The following is a 17,546-nucleotide window of genomic DNA, read 5'->3' on the forward strand; positions in this document are numbered from 1 at the left end:
AGGAGTGATGGGGATTTCAATGATGGAAAAGAACTCCATAGAGACCAACTCCGTGATTGGAAATCGGTCAAACACCGTGTAGGTGTATCTTCGGAAAGCTTGAGCGAGAAGGTCGAGGTCGGCGGGGCTCACATGATTCGCCGCGACATGGAAGAACATCTGCTCCGTCTGCTCCTCGCAGGTGGGCCGATGGCTGATGTGGCAGTAGGGCTGGGGGATGGTGAAATGGGCGCACTCGGTTGTGACGTGGTCGGAAGACGAAATCGTCTGGCGGCAGAAGTGCGAGATGAATCGGGGCTCTATGTCTTGATGAGGCTGTACGAGCCATGTCACCACTCGCGCCTTAATGTGAAGAGTGACGCCGGCTGTGTCGGCCACCCAGCCAGGTATCTCCCTCGATGAAACGGAGGCGTCTGCGTTGATCCTCTTGGAGTTGGCTGAAGCTGCAGGATCCATGAAGAAGGAGAAGAGAAGAGAAGCGGTAGTTTAGGAGAAGCTGTGAAAGAAAGAATTGATGGGGTAGATTGAGATAGGGCGGACTTGTTTAATTTATATAAAATCCTCATTTCATCAAATGAAGTCAGTTAAATTAGAACTATTAGATTCCTAATAATTCGGATTAGACCGCTGTTAGAAATTACAATGCAATAGTTGAATTTCAACTTATTATAATAATAATAATAATAATAATAATAATAATAATAATAATAGGCAACTTTGATGTAAACGAGTCAAATTACTTGTCAATACAGATTCGGAACTAAAAATAATAATAAATAAACATAAATGAATGGAGGAAAAGAAATTAGAAGTAGATCCTTAGTTTATGGCACTGTAAATTTATTTATATAGATATTTTATTTAAAGATATTATTTTAAATTTTAGATAAACTAGTTAAATTTTTTTTATATCAATTATACTATCTATTTTCTAAATATATAATTTAAAAATTTTATTTAAAATTTTAGATAAAGTAACTAAAATTTTTTTACATTAGTTATACTATTCATTCCCTAAATTATATATTTATAATAATAATTTTCTAAATTTAGAGAATGAATTTAATTCTTAAATATTGTAGAGGAGAGAGAAAAAAAGAAAAATTGATATATGATGTATTAAAAAATAAATATTTAAATTTAATAAATATTTTTTAACTTTAGATTATACATTTTAGATAGAAAAATTGATATGGATGATTTTAGAGTCCTTATATTCTAATATTATTTATATTACAAAATTTCTTTAATTATTTTTTTAATTATATATCGATTCTCTTCCCATATCTCATGCTTTTCTCTTCTTCCTCGTAAGTGATTTTACAATTTAAAAGGATCTTCTCTCCTCTGATCTCCCTTTCTCGCTCATTCTTGTTTGATACGAATAGAAAGTGGGAATTCCTCATCCGTTCAATACAAAATAACAATTTTTTTTTTAAAAATGATCACCCTTATCATTTTAACGTCTAAATAAATTTTAAGCTATTAGAATTTTATTATAATTTAATATGTTTTATTGTTGATACTAGTAACTAATTTTACTATTTTTTATTAAGAATTTACTCTTTTATTAACTAATTTTGATGAAACCTAACATAAAATTATATTGATGTTCTTTTTTTCTTTTTACATAGAAAATAATTTTAAAATTTATTAGTAATTTTCACAAATGAGATCTTAAGTTCAAGACTCAGGTGCGGTGTATTATTGAGAATTTTTGTTCATTAATCAATCAGTGATCTAGAGTTCGAGACTCAACTGGGGTGTATTGTTGGAAATTTTTCTCATTAATCCAGAATCTAGAGTTCGAGACTCAGCGTATTATTAAAATTTTTTTCCATTAATCAATTAGAAATCTAGAGTTCGTTTTAGTCCCATATCTTAAAATTAGTAACACTGTGAGCAGAGAAGTTTTTATAAATACTTTGGGCCGGTGATTTTAAAAAACATACTTTTCTTGATTTTTTTTTACTAAGATTAAATGTGATATCAAAATAATTTTTTATAAGAGGGAGTCCGTTGGTTTGACACACTCTTACCTAATTTATGGACACGTTTATGTCTTATATTACGCATGTAACCAGGAGCGAAGTCACTTATAAAAGTAGGGGCAATACTAAAAAATTAAAACTATTTTTTGTAGGTCAATTCTTCCTCTGGTTTAAGGTGCTTAGCTCATGCAACGCGTATACACAATCGTTAGTGTTGAATAAAATTCTAGATGCTTATTCTAGATGTTTATTCGAATTAGTCTAAATAAAAATTTTATTTGTTTGTTATTTATTATATTTGTCCAGGTAAGTGATGCTAGATAGGATAACAATTATCCTATAGGCTAACAAGAAAAGGGAATTGAAGAAAAGATGAGAAAAGAAAATGCCAAAAACAAAGAGAAACCTACCGTTCTATGATATTTTTTTCAAACTTTATTAAGAACAGAGGATTAATTCTCAAACAACTAATTACATATTTAATATTTATATAGACTTTACACTTTTGCATAAAAAAATATAAATATATAGACTCCAATTTCTATCTTGTAAAAAGCGAAAAGAAAATTTTAAAATAAAGAAAAAATTATTAACAGACTTATAATTTAAAATCTTTAAATGAACTTAAAATCTAAAAATATAATAGATAAAACTTACTAAAAATATTTAAAATACCAAAATGCCTTAAATATCAAAAAGGTTAAAATTAACCAAAAAAATAATAATAAACTATGGATCCTCCTTGCATCAATTACCTCAGGTTGGAAGAACCCATCCTTGAGTTTAGAGTAGTTTAGGTGGTAACCCAGGAAAAAGATCATTTGATACAAAATCTGTAAATCTGTTAGCAGCTGGTGCACTTCTATTAGTGTTTGTTTTAACAATTCCATAAAAAACCACCACCCGACGCGACTCCAACTTGGATAGAAGTCCAACTCCCAGATTATCAACAAGAGCCTTAAAATTCTTATACATCTTCGGATAATTGTTATTCTGGTCTGCCAAATTTGACATGTATTCCTTTATGTTGATATGGAGATTCAAAGTATCCTTTTGTTGTTCATTAAGATCCAATACATCAATATTGGAAGTACGCCCCATAGGCAAGCACTTTACTAACACAATCTTCTTTGAATCGTTGTCAGCTTTTATGTATACGAAGGCATATGCATGCTCAGGTTCATTACACCCATCTATTCCAACTACTTTTCCATCAATAGGAGGTTTATCCGAGAGGGTCCTTGCACCAGTATCAACGAGCAAGAATTTAACGGCTAGGAATGACGTGTGGACGATAAAGACTACCTTGTCAATTTCATAATCATCGTACATTGGCTTGCTAACCTCTTCGGTCTTGCGTTAGTAAAAGGTCTACAATCAATTGCTTTATATAATTTGATAAAAGGTTCATAATTATCTTATTAGACATAATTCCTTGCATTAGTAAATCAGCTAGTGCAGTAGCATCACCCCTACTCGTCCACGATCATCTTCTTGAATTCATGGACAGTAGAGAGGCTAGCCAATGTAGCAGTTGCATTCTCCACTAGCCATTGCATGGTCGTCAACCTCTGGTTCTCTCTAACCCATGCAGTACTCTTATTGTTGGAGCCCAACTTGAGCCCTCCCACATAAACATTCTCCAACCTGAAGATTCTCTTCTCCTCCACTACCTCACCCAGTTGATCCTCTGCCATGGTTTGCACCATGGCTTCGTGGGAACCCCCACTATTTCGTAACCCCTCATGGAGCTCTCAGTTGAATTAGCACTGCAATTATAGCTCTGTTGCAATTTGTGCTCCAATCTTCATGTTTAATGACTAAATTTAGAGTGTTACCAGAAGGTGGAGCTTCCATGGGAGCTTCTTCATGGCTCATGTCAGTTTGGATTTTTGAAGGAGTCCTCGTCTATGACCTCCATCTTCTGTAGGGCAACGAACATGACTTTATCCAGAGTCATTACTGTTGGAGCAATCTTGCTTCAAGATGATTAAGTGTGACCATGAGTTTTGATGATTTAGACAAAGAGTTTAAGTTAGGTTTATCTTTATATTTGATATGTGTATATGAGTGTACAGATTTGCATGATATACATATGACTCAGCTTGATAACTTCGGGTCCGGTGAAGGATGGAGCATCTGAGGGACCGTGGACAAGGCAGCAAGGACAAGGGCTGAGGGAAGTGACTTCGAGGCATACGCGAAAGATGACATTGGGACAAGTCGCGGGCTTGGATGCATCCGAGGGACGAAAGTCAAAGGAAGTAGGGTTGAAGGCAAGAGGTTAAGGTTGCAAGGAAGAGTCATGTGAGTCGTAAGGGTGAGGATCTGAGTGCTGAGAGATTGTACTCGGGGTACCAGTTGATTGATACTTTCATCAGTCAACTGGTTCAGTTGATTGGGAGCAAACAGAATGCCTCTGTTTGTTCTGCCAGTATATAGCAGTCGACTGATACTTTTGCTAGTTGACTAGTATCGAGTTGTTGGGATGTAACAGTTGAATCTCTATAGAGGGCAGTTGACTGGTATGCGAGGTTTTCTAACCTGTGGCCTATATAATTAAGGCTTGGAAGCTTGGTTAAGGTTGACGAAATAGATATGGTTAACCCCTATTAGCAGTCTACCAGTGCCCTAACATCGCAAGTGTTCTTGTGAGAGTTGTGGAGAGATTTTTCCACCCACAAGGAGCTATGTGAACTAGCCGGAGTTTACCGGGAAGTCATCCACTGATAGATCGAGATCGTTCACCTTTCGGATAGCCATAGAGTAGGAGCTTTATCTCTGAACCACGTTAAACGAGCGTGTTAACGATTTGTTATTACCTTTAGTGTTTAGCTTGTTTATTTTGTATTATTTCGCTGCACAACTAACAAGTGTAAGAAGAACCGTAAATTGGGGGCACCGTCTATCCGACCCCCCTTCTATCCAGTTATCCGATCTTCAACAAGTGGTATCAAAATGAGGTCGCACTTTACCGAACTAATCGCCGAGAAGAGTAACTTCAAGTAGATGACTGACTTGATTGAACCTCCAAAGTATGAAGGAGGAAGTCTAATGGACATCACATATTGGATGATGAAGATGAAGGTTTTCTTCAAAACGGATTGAGACATCATGATGATTGTCAAGGAGCCGTTCAAAGTTCTAAGAGATAAAAAAGAGAAAAGACTCTGACCAAGATATTGGACCGAGGAATAACGATCACGATCAAAGATAAATGAGAAGGTAATATCGATTTTAATTGATATTTTACCTTCTAACGTAATAAGTGATGTAAGCGAGTACGAGAATGCTCATAACTTATGGAGCAAGATAATGTTGGGTCTAAAAGAAGAACCTAACCCTACAAACGAAAAGGAAGAGCCTAAGAAGAAGGGTTCAATGGCCCAAGAAGTTGAGGAGGAGCAACCGGAAGATAATGTGTGCTCGACTTCCGAGGAGAAAGAAGATGAGGTTGTTAGTCCAGGTGAGCTGGCAAGAGGAGGGATGAATTTCCTATTAAAAAAAATGAACCTTTCCCAACTTTCAAATCAGATTAGTAGCAACAATATAATTATAACAAGTAAATTAAACAAATAAAAATGAAAGAAGAGACAAAGAAATTTACTTGGTTATAACTTAGGTGGTTGTTAATCCAAGACAAATGAAAAGCACTAAAAGTTTCCTTCGATGAAGGTGGAGAAGTCTCTTACACTCGTTGAATGCTCAGACAATTGTTAAGTAATGAATACAAGAGTTAATGATGATTTCCTAGCTCCATGGGTCTTTTTATAACCCTTGAAAAATTCTATCCGGGGCTGGAGGCACCTCCTACAAGTTGGAAGGCGTCTCCAGCGAGGCATGTGAGGATAAGACTTTATCCTCTCCAACGACCACTTTTTGCCTAGTCTAAGGTGCCTTCAAGTGATTGAAGGCACCTTCCATGAGGGGTTGAAGATGTCTTCAATAGTTTGAAGGCGCCTTCCGCCAGAAAGGCGCGAGGGTGCCTCCAGCAGCTCCAACAGCTCTGTTTTGCTCTTCCGCTGCTCCATTCGCTTGGAAGATTTCAGCCAACCTGAATAGGGCTCACCCGAACCCATTTTCTGGTCTTCTCCTCGAGCAGCCTTCTCCTTGAGCAGCCTTCCTCCCCCACTTCTTGTCCCTCGGACCACCACACACATCCTTCTCATCCACCGGTGTACTCTTCCGTAGCACCTCATCCCTCGGATACACCAAGCCAGTCGACTCCCTTCCCGCGCCATCCTTATCGAAACTGCCACAGGGTACCAACAGAGGTATCATCCAAGGAGGAGAAGGATAAGGAAGTGCCATCCATAAGTGTAGATGAAGAAATATCATCAAAGGTTGAAGAAGAAGCCAAGATGGATGAAGAAGTGATTTTGGAAGTGGTCAACGTAGCTAGCACCTCCACCAGAGTGAAGTCAAAGAATAACATCATTTGCTTCAGTTGTAATGACAAGGGACACTACATGAATAGGTGTCCAATGGGTAAGAAGAAGGTAACTCCTAAGGCCAATTAATTTACTTTAAATACTAACATGGGTTGTAGGAATGAAGATACCCAAAAGAGGAGAATGCGTATAGTATGCTTCACATGTGGGGAAAAGGATCACTTTCACACCAAATGCCCTAAGAAGAGGGAGATCAAGAAGCTTGCACATTTGAAGAAATGGGAGAAGAAGAAAAAAAGCTTAAGTCAAGGGGGAGCTTCAAGGGTAAGAGAGGTATACCCTAATTTGAAATGTAATTCAAATTATCATTTTCCCATGCATGCTAGGAATAATTTTCACTGTTTACCCATGTAAAATTTTGGCTATAGATATCATGATATAAGAAGGGTAAATGTTAGAAATAACCCTAAGGTAGCTATACATGATAAACCTAGACATGTTAGATTCTCATTACCTAAGGAGAATAAGGTAATGAAGAACCTAAGCAAAAATCCCAAGAAGAGGAGACATATGCCTAGAAAAATGGATAGGTCTAGTAATGTCCAAGGTGGACATGTTGACTCTAGGTTTAAGAATCTAGAAAGGGAGAATCAAGCTTTAAAAGTAAAGCTTGATCAATTGGAGAAAACCTTAGAGAGATTTACGGTTGGATCTAGAGGGTTAAATATGGTGTTGGGTAGTCAAAGACTCAATAATGATATATCAGGTTTGGGATATCGATCTAATGTCTCCAAGGCTAAGGGAAAGTCTTATGCTAGAGTTGCATATAAATATAGCAAGGAGAAGTCAAGAAATGGAAAGGGAAAGCCATTTAAAGGTAAGGAGAAGTTAACCAAGGACAAGGTGTCCAAGGTTAAGAGACTATGGGTGTAGCCATAGTAGATGAGTCATCTAGGGAGATGACTAAGGTTAAGAGCTTTTGGGGGGACTCAAAGAGTCAATTTGAGACCCATGGCCAATAGATCTCAAGTGGGTATTACTTGAGACTCTAGATGGGTCATCAAATGTGCCAAAATGGTTTAAAGATAGATTTGAATCTCAAACATAGGAAATTGACACAATTAGGTTATGTTTCATGCATGAAAATATGATATTGGGCTCATATTGCATGATAATTAGTTTTGGATGTATAGATGCCATATAAACCAATGCTAGGGATGCATTGAGGTTTAGTATGGACAAATATATCAAGAGAAAGGCAAAACTAGAGCTTTAGGCCATGGTTCCATTAAACAATTTTAGCTAGTTTTAGGTTTTCTATCAATCTTGAGATTGGTGATAGATATATTTTTAAATATATTTTTCCAAGTAAATATGGATAAAACATACCTTTCCATAAAATTTGGAGATTTTTAGATGTCTTTGGAATTTTGGGTTCATTTCTGAAGTTGGGTTCAGAATACTATTTAGGCTAAAAATAGTGTGCCAATCGACTGGTAATAGTGTTTATTGAACACAGAATGTCTGAGTGAGTTTGTTTCGATAAGGGTAGTCGACTGGTATTTTTGTCAGTCGACTTATACCAGTCTGAAATTATTTTTCAGCACTGATTTTGACCGGGTCAACTCGCATGAGTGTATGAGATCCTTGGGGGATAGATACACGAGTTTAGGGTCAGTTTAGATGATAAAATTTTGACAATTGGATATTGTTGGAAGCTTTTTGATATTAGACAAAGGGGGAGAAGTAAGGTTTTAGTTGGGAAAACCTTAAATGCCTTTGCAAGAAATTCTAGCTCAATAGGGAGCTTAGGTGTAGGGGGAGCGTTGTGATATGTTTCAATGCATGTTGCATATATTCTTGGCGGTGTAAGTTCAAGTGTGTAGCCTTGGCAATGTAAGTCCATTTCTTGGTGGTGTAAGTTCAAGTGTGTAGCCTTGGTAACGTAAGTCCAAATATGTATTAGCATTGTTTATTGCTATTTATTTTCTCTAACTTAAACGTATTGACAAACATCAAAAAGGGAGAGATTGTTAGAGCAATCTTGCCCCAAGATAGTCTGGTGTGACCATGAATTTTGATGGTTTAGGCAAAGGGTTTAAGTTAGATTTACCCTTGTATTTGATATGTGTATATGAGTGTGCAGGTTTGTAGGATATACATATAACTCATCTTGAAGGCTTCGGGCACGGTGAAGGATGGAGCATCCGAGGGACCGTGGACAAGGTAGCAAGGACAAGGGCCGAGGGAAGTGACTTTGAGGCATACGCTAAGGATGACATTGGGATGAGCTGTGGGCTTGGATGCATCCGAGGGACGAGAGACAAAGGAAGTAGGCTTGAAAGCAAGAGGTCAAGGCTGCAAAGATGAGTCAAGTGAGTCATAAGGGTGAGGGTCCGAGTACTGAGAGACTGCACTCGGGGTACCAGTCGATTGATACTTTCATCAGTCAACTAGTTCAGTCAATTAGGTAGTCGACTGAGAACGAACAGAATGTCTCTGTTCATTCAGTTAATGTGGAGCAGTCGACTGGTACTTTTATCAGTCGACTGGTATCGAGCTATTGGGATATAATGGTCGAATCTCCACAGAGGGTAGTCGACTGGTACTTTCACCAATCGACTGGTAGGCGAGGTTTTCCAACCCGTGGCCTATATAACCAAGGCTTGGAAGCTTAGTTAAGGTTGATGAAATAGAGACGGTTAACTTCTATTAGTAGTCTACCAGTGCCCTAGCATCGTAGGTGTTCTTGTGAGAGTTGTGGTGAAATTTCTCCACTCACAAGGAGCTACGTGAGCTAGCTGGAGTTTACCGGGGAGTCATCCATCGACGGATAGGGATCATCGACCTTACGGACAGCCGTGGAGTAGGAGCTTTATCTCCATGTTGGTCCCTTTGGCGACTGACTAGGGAGGGGGGGGGGGGGGGGGAATAGTCTACACAACAAAAATACAAAAAAAAAAAAAACCTTTCTTGACTTTATAGTTTAACAATAATCAACACTTGCATAAAAGAAATAAGAAACTAAAAAGGAAGAGGCAAAATGGACAACCAGGGAGGTTGTTAATCCAAGAAAGTTGAAAGCTCACTAAACTCTCCTTCATGTGGAGAAGCCTCTTTACAGCAATTAAAGCACTAGATCAGAAAGCTAAATCGAAAGAGAAATAATTACAAATATTCTGTCTAAGCTTCTGGGACTAAGGCTGTATTTATAGCCTTGGTTGAGCCACCTGGAAGGGTTCCAGGTGCTTGGAGAGGGGCGGGGGCCTAGAGAGGGGGGGGGGGGGGGATAAACTTTTATCTCCATTGCAATGGAACGCGCAACGTCGTGTTCCGGATAAAAAGTGCTCCGGGCCCGCTCGGATTCAGAAAGTCAACATTCTGTTGACTTTCTATCCCATTCTTCCGCTTCAGTTTCGCTCGATTTGGTCCGAGTCTTCTGCTCTGACTCTGTTCGCTTGGGTGATTTCAGCCATCTGGAATAGGGCTCACCTGAACCCATTTTCCGACCTTCTAGCAATCTTTCACTTCGGCTTCTCATCCCTCAAAAATATCGTGCGCCTCCTTCTTATCTGCCAACGTACTCTTCCGTAGCACCTTATCCTTCAGATGCACCAAGCCCGTCGGCTCTCTCTCGTGCCGTCCTTCTCGCTAACTGTGTCTTTCGCTTGACTTCCTGTGCTCCTAAGTTCCTGTACACTTAGACACAAGGGTTAAATACCAACAGGACTTAACTTTACTTGGTTGATCACATTAAAATTACCACAGAATACTTACAATTTCTCCCTTTTTGATGTGAGCAAACCCTAAGTTAAGTTAGGGTAAAACCATAAAAAAATAACAGTTATAAAATAAGATTTTTGCAAGTATAAAAATTAAAAATTGTACTACCCTCCCCCTAGACTTAATCTTACTACTCTCCCTTTTGATCACATTAAAAATGTGGTACATTAAAAAAATTCTACTTAATAACAATAAAAAGTCTAAGGAACAATTTTAAAAAAAATTAAAGTTTTAAGCTTTAAAATTTTTTTAAAACATATTTAAGGTAGAAAATAATTTCATATAAAGTTTAAATTATCGTTAAAATAAATTTCTAAAAATTTAACATTAAAAAAATTTTAACATTTAAAAATTTTCTTACAGTTAAGTGATAAAGTTCTCGAAAAATTAACTTTTGAATAATTTCTAACAAAATTTTTGACAAACAATTGGAAATATTTTTATAACAACTAATTGCTTAACAGTTAGTTAATTAAATACTTATTTTAATAATTAACTTTCAGGCTGTGGCGAGACACTAGGCCTTCTTGGATATTAAAACAACAACCACTTTCTAGGCAAAGTCTTTTAAAAAAATTAATATTTAACTTTTTTTCTAAAAGCAAAAAAAAAATTAATCAAAATATGATTTTGGAACCCAAAATAGGTTCCTTCCTACAAGAAATTTTTTAAGAATGTATTTCTGTGATATTTTTCTAATTTGACCCTTATGGTATTTAAAATACCAGTTTAAACTATTATATCTCCTAATATTTTAATTATTTGAGCATGCATGATTTTTTAAATATTCTATTTTTATTTTCAATTTGTCATTTTCTATTTTTACTTTGTCGAAGTCTTCTAATCGACAAGAACCAGCTAAGGTTGATTTTAATTCCTTATTTTCTTTTTCTAACTTACAACACTTTTTAGATAATATTTTTACAAACTGAAATAACTTGTCAGGAGAAAGAGACCGTACTTGACTTACCTTGTAGATCCTATAATATAAAGCTCCTCCTAAAGTGTCGCTTTCTTCCGATGTCGCTCCCCCTTTATTGATGCTCTCGATGCTCATTTCGGACAAGCTCACTTCGTCTTCTTGGTGACTTGCCACTAGCGCAAGTCTGGCGAGGGCTTTTATCTCCGATTCGGATAACGTTTCATCCCACGTCGCTTTGAGATTTCTATGCTTGTCGGTTTGAGTTGGCTTCTTGTTCTTTTCCTTATCTTTGCTCTTCAATTTTGGACAGTTGTCTTTTACATGCCCTTCTTCATTGTAGTAATAGCATCTTACTTTTCTTTTTCTTCTTGTACCCTGCACTTGATTAAATTTCTTAGTTTTAAATAACTTTTTAAATTTTCTTACCATCAATGTTGCTTCGTCGTCATCGAGAGAAGATTCAGAATCTCATTCATCCATTTTTGACTTTAAAGCAATGTTGTACTTTGACTCCTTCAGATATGCACATTTCGTTTTATGGACTTCAAATATTGAAAATAATTCTTCTAAAGTACTTGATTCTATATCCTTAGATATATAATAAGCATTTACTAATGATGCTCATTTAGTAGTCCTAAGAAATGCATTAAGCGTGTACCTTAGCGAATCTTGGTGGCTTACCTTTTCTCCGAGATTTGTGAGTTCAATGATGAGTTCCTTTATTCTTGAGTGAAGATGTCCAACAATTTCTCCTTCTTTTAATTTGATGTTGCTGATATGGTTCCTGAGCAGATCTCGTCTTGCAAATTTTGCCTCTGAGGTCCCTCTGTGTAGTTCTAGGAATTTCTCCCAGAGCTCCTTTCTTGACTCGTAGACTCCGATCCAATTGACTTCTTGTGGTGGTAAGACGCTTAGCAAATGGAACTTTGTTTTACCGTTTGCCATGAAGTCGGCCTGCTCTTTTTTCATCCATTGGTATTCTTCTTTACCCTCAGGTGCTACAAAATCAAATTTCATTATTAAAAGCAAATCAAAATCTGTTTTAAAGAATACCTCCATCCTTTTCTTCTAGTTTGTGAATTCTCCCTCAAACTTTGGTGGATAGATACTCGGTCAGGCCATTTCATGTGCTTTGTTTGGTGGTTAGTCCTCCTGAAGTTGTTGGAATATGATACCACTTGTTGGTCCCTTTAGCGACCCCTCTGAATAGCCTACACAACAAAACAAAAAAAAAAAACCTTTCTCGACTTTATGTGGGATGACCGTCGCTTGCTCGGGCACATGTGTAGAGGTTTCGCTCTGCTCTGATGATAGACGTGGGTTTGCCCTGGTTGGAGTTTGTGTAGCAGAGGTAGTGGCTCGGGCAGCAATCTCCGCGCGGCGCCTCTTCTGGCTTATCAACGGCTCCCTTGAAGAAGCCGATTCCGAGGCCTCGATAACTAGAATTACTGGAAGTTGCACGGGTGGGGATTTGCTACGATAACCACTGCATCACCAACCGTATGGCTAGCTACTCCTTCTCTCCCTTGAGCTAGGATTCCCATGTTCTCTCCGAGCGGATCCTCCTGAGAGCCAACTGGCTGCAAACCACGGCTCTTTAGCTCAGCCATGACCGCGACATTGATCTTCACGTCCGCGAGTTTGTCTTTGTCGGCCAGACGTGTATGCAGAATGACTTGGAATGCAAAAGAAAAGGAGAAATCAGTTAGATTCAAAAGTTAGATCAAGAAGGAGCGTACCTAGGCTCGATGGAAGCCTTATCCGGATCGGGCTCAGGCCGAACACATAGAGGATACCCTCCAACAATAACTTGTGTATATGGTATTTCTGACCGACCAAGCCAGAAGCTGCATGAAGATAGTCCGAGCGGCTCTTGTATTTCTTGAGCTCTGGACGATTCGCTACCTCTAATTGCCACCTGGTCGGGAAATCCGACCGCTTGGGAAAGCGAACGAAGAAGTAGTAGTCCCTCCAATGCTTATTGGAGGACGACATCTTGTCAAAGAAGATTAGGCCCACTCGGGCTTGGAAGAGAAAAGTCCTCGGCTCGGACAGTTTGGGATAATAGAAATAGTGAAAGAGCCGAGGAGTGAGGGAAATGCCGTGCAGGCGAAATAGAATGACGACCCCACACAGCAGCCGAAAGGAGTTCGACACTAGTTGATGGAGAAGAATACAAAAATATTTACAAATGACAGAGAAGAAAGGGTGGATCGGGAACCACAGACCGACAACAAATTGGTCATTAAAGAAGCATACAAAACTCGAAGGCGGCTCGTTCGGGCGGTAAAAAGACGAAGGAAGACCAATTTGATAATTTGATGGAATTTCAAAGGCAGCTCTCAAACTCTCATCATCGCCTCCGTCGAACTTGGACTCAATGGATGTATACCAGAGCCTAGGGACAGAAATAGGAGGTTGAGAAGAGCTTGCCATTGGAAATAAAAGTCGACGGGAAGCAACGAAGAAACTCGACCGAAAGAGATGACACTAAGAAAGAACAATATATAGATTCACTTAAAAGGAGACGAGAGCTTACTAGAGAAATCGCTGAGATCGACGGAAAAGGCGAAGGATGCAGTGTCGCTGAGATGCTCACCGACTAAGACGAAGACGCAAAGTGAGGAAGATGGTGAAGCATGCGAGGCTTATAAACCTCACGATTGATCGACCTCAGTTATCTAATCCAATGTTACGTAAACCTAGAAGCAAATCCAACCATTGATTTTAAAAAGGTGCATGTCTCGTCACAAGTGAATGTTCGCTTGTCATATCGAGCATGCGACGGTAGTAAGGGACATGTGTCCTGCAGTCACCGGATAGCATTTAATGAACTTATTTAAAAAGGTATGGCCACGCGCTCAGCTATAATTAGCAGGGATTTGCACGGTCTTCAAGAAATACGGATGATGTCAGCCACGACCAGACTCACCCTAGGACACACATAATGGAAGACAATTTGCCAAGTGTTGTTGCTCATCTTCCCGATCGACGCAAGGAATGACCATAGGACTGAACCCGGTAATGGTGAAATGAACCCGAGCAACGTCGACTTGTGGGCCAACCAGCGATTACAGATTGAGCATAGTTCGATCTGACACTATAGCATTTGGGTCGAACGGGCTTTAGAGTCTCCAACGACATCTGGTCTAGTCAGTCGGACTTGCAGCCTCCTTCGACTAGACTTGAAAGGGGGGGCTTGTGATGCGGCGGTAAGGAAAAGCCTACATGGCACGAGTCAATTGCCACGGTATATGTCAAAGTCAAGGCGGTCAACACCAGGGAAGCATATCTTTGGCCGATCGGAGAGACCCTTGTCGGATCGACCATCTGAGTAAACAAGTATAATTAGTCCAGTCGACAGGAGAACAAACTATGCGGGGCGGGAGCCCGAGCGAGCGGACCACCCGTCTGGCTCAAAGAATATTGTTGACATTATACACTTAATGAAGCAATAAAATGAAAAGCGGATAATTAATAAAGGAAAGAGAAAATTAAATAGAATACTCCATCTATTATTAAATGGGAAGAAGTCAAGACAAAGATATCCTCTGTCGGTAATCAATATCATTAAATAGGAAAAGATGAAGGGTCACCATAAAAAAGACACGCTAGGTATGAAGAAGGGCAAGAAAAATCTTTATCCTTAGTACTCACTTTTCTCTCTCTTGTTTCTGACTTGAGCGTCGGAGGGCTAACGCCAGAAACCTCTTTCCTAGTTTTGCTTTTGTTTTACAGAGAGCGAGGTCTTCATCCAATCAACAGAATTACCACCTCCCCGATTTTCTTACTTCGCACCTTCGGATAGGATCATAAGTGAATAAGTTTCAATATTTAAGGATTATTAGGATAATATTAAATCTATTTTAGTTAAATTATATAGTAATATATTAAACTCATATAATTTTATAAAGAGTCTATCTTCAATATTCATATAATATTTAAATATTTGGATCAATAAAAATAAAATTTTAAAAAATAATTATCTTGTTCTTATAAACAACCTGCTCGAACCGTCGAACGGGGTGTGTCATGTGTATATGAAAGCAATGATAAAAAATTGGATATTGATAAAAAAATAAAAAGTTTGAAACAAAAATAGATACTTTGATGAGGAGAAAAAAAAAGTAAAAAAGAAATTAAATAGTGAGAAAAAAATTGACAATGTAAAATTAATTTTGTCGGTCTATTCTTTGATTTAATTTTAAAAGTAAAAAAAAAATATTAAAAATCAATTAGTTTTTTTGTTAAGTTGAATCAAGTAATTTCAAAAAAAAAAAAGGTCAATTTATTTCTATGTAAATATTTAGCAATTTCGGATTTAATTAAAAGTTTTTAATTAAAAATGATTGGGCTGAGAATTTTGGAGATCAATTTGTTTAGAATAAGTCTATGTTCATTTGAGTGGAGATTAGAGAGGGAGAAAGCGAGGAGAGAAAAAGGAAGGAATTCTTTTGTTTACTTTGAACGAATCATATGTTGATATTTCAAATTGCATAATAAAAAGCAAAGTTGGGCAGAAAAAAAAAGGGAGGAAATCTCTTATTCTTTTGTTTACTTTGAACGAATCATATGTTTTTTTTTTAAACTCTTATTCTAAAGTCTAAACCAACATATTTTTAAAAGACTTACATTTCCGGAAAAATGTTATTCTTGAAATTTTGATTTCCAAATTATTATTGTTATTATTATTATTATTATTATTTTCATTATTTTTTACTACCAACGCAATGAAATTATTTAATAGTTTTAGATGAGAAATTGTGCATATGGTACGGTCTTAATTGGTTAGTTTTTTTAGCATGTTCTTAATTAATTAAGTTAGTGAGTAATCGCTCTAGCTAAGATCATGTATAAAATACATCAAGAAAGATTAAATAACACCAACAAATCAATCAACATAACTGTGACATATCACAAGCCAATTACAGAATCAAAATCAAATTGTAACAATGGATTTATCAATTAATCATGAAATATCATCAATATTTACATCAAATTGATGTTCTCATCGATCATCCAAGACAAAAACAATGATGATGATCATCAAACAAACAAACCAAGGAATAGATGAACAAAAAAATCTCTTTAATTTTCTCAGTTACGCTGCAATAGATTCTATCGCTAGCTACTCTGTGGTCGGAAGCATTGAAAATCTACAGAGGGGGCAAGAATTTTTCCGCCGCAACCACTCCTTCAGACATCCTTCGTGAAATGAATGGCCGCAGGGCATTGCCAGAGCCTGAGTCATCACCTCGAAATCGTCAAGGCAGATGGAACACGAGCTATCTTCTCCCATCTTAGTTACCATCTGGAGTCCCTCCACCGTAGCTGGGGACGCCGGCCTCGGCCCTCTATTGTACTGGGTGATCTCAACCCCAAAAAAATATTCATAGGTCTCCCGAGGCAGCGAGTAATGAAGTTGGCTGGCAGACGCGGAAGGAGTAAATGGGATTTCAACGACGGAGAAGAACTCCATAACGGCTACCAGCGTCGTGATCGGAAATTGGCCTAGCACCGCGTAGGTGTATCTGCGGAAAGCAAGCGAGAGAAGGTCGAGGTCGGTAGGGCGCACGTGATTTGCTGCGACGTAAGATAACATCCGTTGCGTCTGCTCCTCCCAGGTGGGGTGATGGCTGATGTGGCAGTAGGGTTGGGGGATGGTGAAGTGAGCGTGCTCGGTAGTGACGTGGTCGGAAGAAGAAATCGTCTGGCGGCAAAAGTGCGAGATCAATTGGGGCTCGATGTCTTGATCAGGCTGCCAGATACGCATCACCACTCGCGCCTTGATGCGAAGAGTGACGCCGCTTGTGTCGGCCGTCCACCCAGGAATCTCCGTAAATGCTACATAGGTGTCCATGAAGAAGATGGTGGGAAGCTCAAAAACAAGGGATGGTAAGGATACAATTAGCGATATTGTTTACATTATATAGAACTCTCAAATAAAATCAGTTTAATCTGTTCGTATAATTAGAATTAGAAATCTTCTTAACTAACATTTTATGCAAAATATTCGGACGTTACGAATTTTTAGCCGGTTTCATTCTTGTTAATGGTTTTGACAAATAAATAAATAAATACATAAATAAATAGATAGGGAAGTAATGTTAATACGGCAGCTGTGAAATTAGGGAGTACTTTCAATATATAATTACAAAAAAGCGGAACAGAGAGATTGACAATTGACATTTCATAATTGTTTTTTATTTTTTATTTTTTCATCAATCAGACTGCGTGATTCAATCATTCCTAATAGGTCCATTTAAATTTTTATGTGATTATGCTCATCCTATACTCCTTTGATAGTCCATTACGCGTCCCCAGGCTATCATGCCATGGTAAGATATTTAGGTTGTCTCTGATCCTAGGTATCCACGGTTCAAACTTCAGCTATGGTGTATTTGCAGGAATTTTCCTCCAAATGAGGGGCGTAATCAAAAGATGTTGGGCTTCTGGGTT

General features: G+C 38.0%; 2 protein-coding genes across 2 annotated transcripts; both read right to left on the reverse strand.

Moving 5' to 3' along the window:
• Positions 1 to 2,774: 2,774 nt before the first annotated feature.
• On the reverse strand, positions 2,775 to 3,323 carry LOC122005433. The gene has a single exon (XM_042560468.1). It carries the CDS (start codon positions 3,321 to 3,323, stop codon positions 2,775 to 2,777), a length of 549 nt encoding a protein of 182 aa, XP_042416402.1.
• A 12,892-nt stretch (positions 3,324 to 16,215) lies between these two features.
• Positions 16,216 to 16,947, reverse strand: LOC122005442 (uncharacterized RING finger protein P32A8.03c-like). The gene has a single exon (XM_042560480.1). The coding sequence runs from the start codon at positions 16,945 to 16,947 to the stop codon at positions 16,216 to 16,218; it is 732 nt and encodes a 243-aa protein (XP_042416414.1).
• Positions 16,948 to 17,546: the final 599 nt, after the last annotated feature.

Source organism: Zingiber officinale, chromosome 1A, assembly GCF_018446385.1.
Source record: "Zingiber officinale cultivar Zhangliang chromosome 1A, Zo_v1.1, whole genome shotgun sequence".
NCBI classification, from domain to species: Eukaryota; Viridiplantae; Streptophyta; class Magnoliopsida; order Zingiberales; family Zingiberaceae; genus Zingiber; species Zingiber officinale.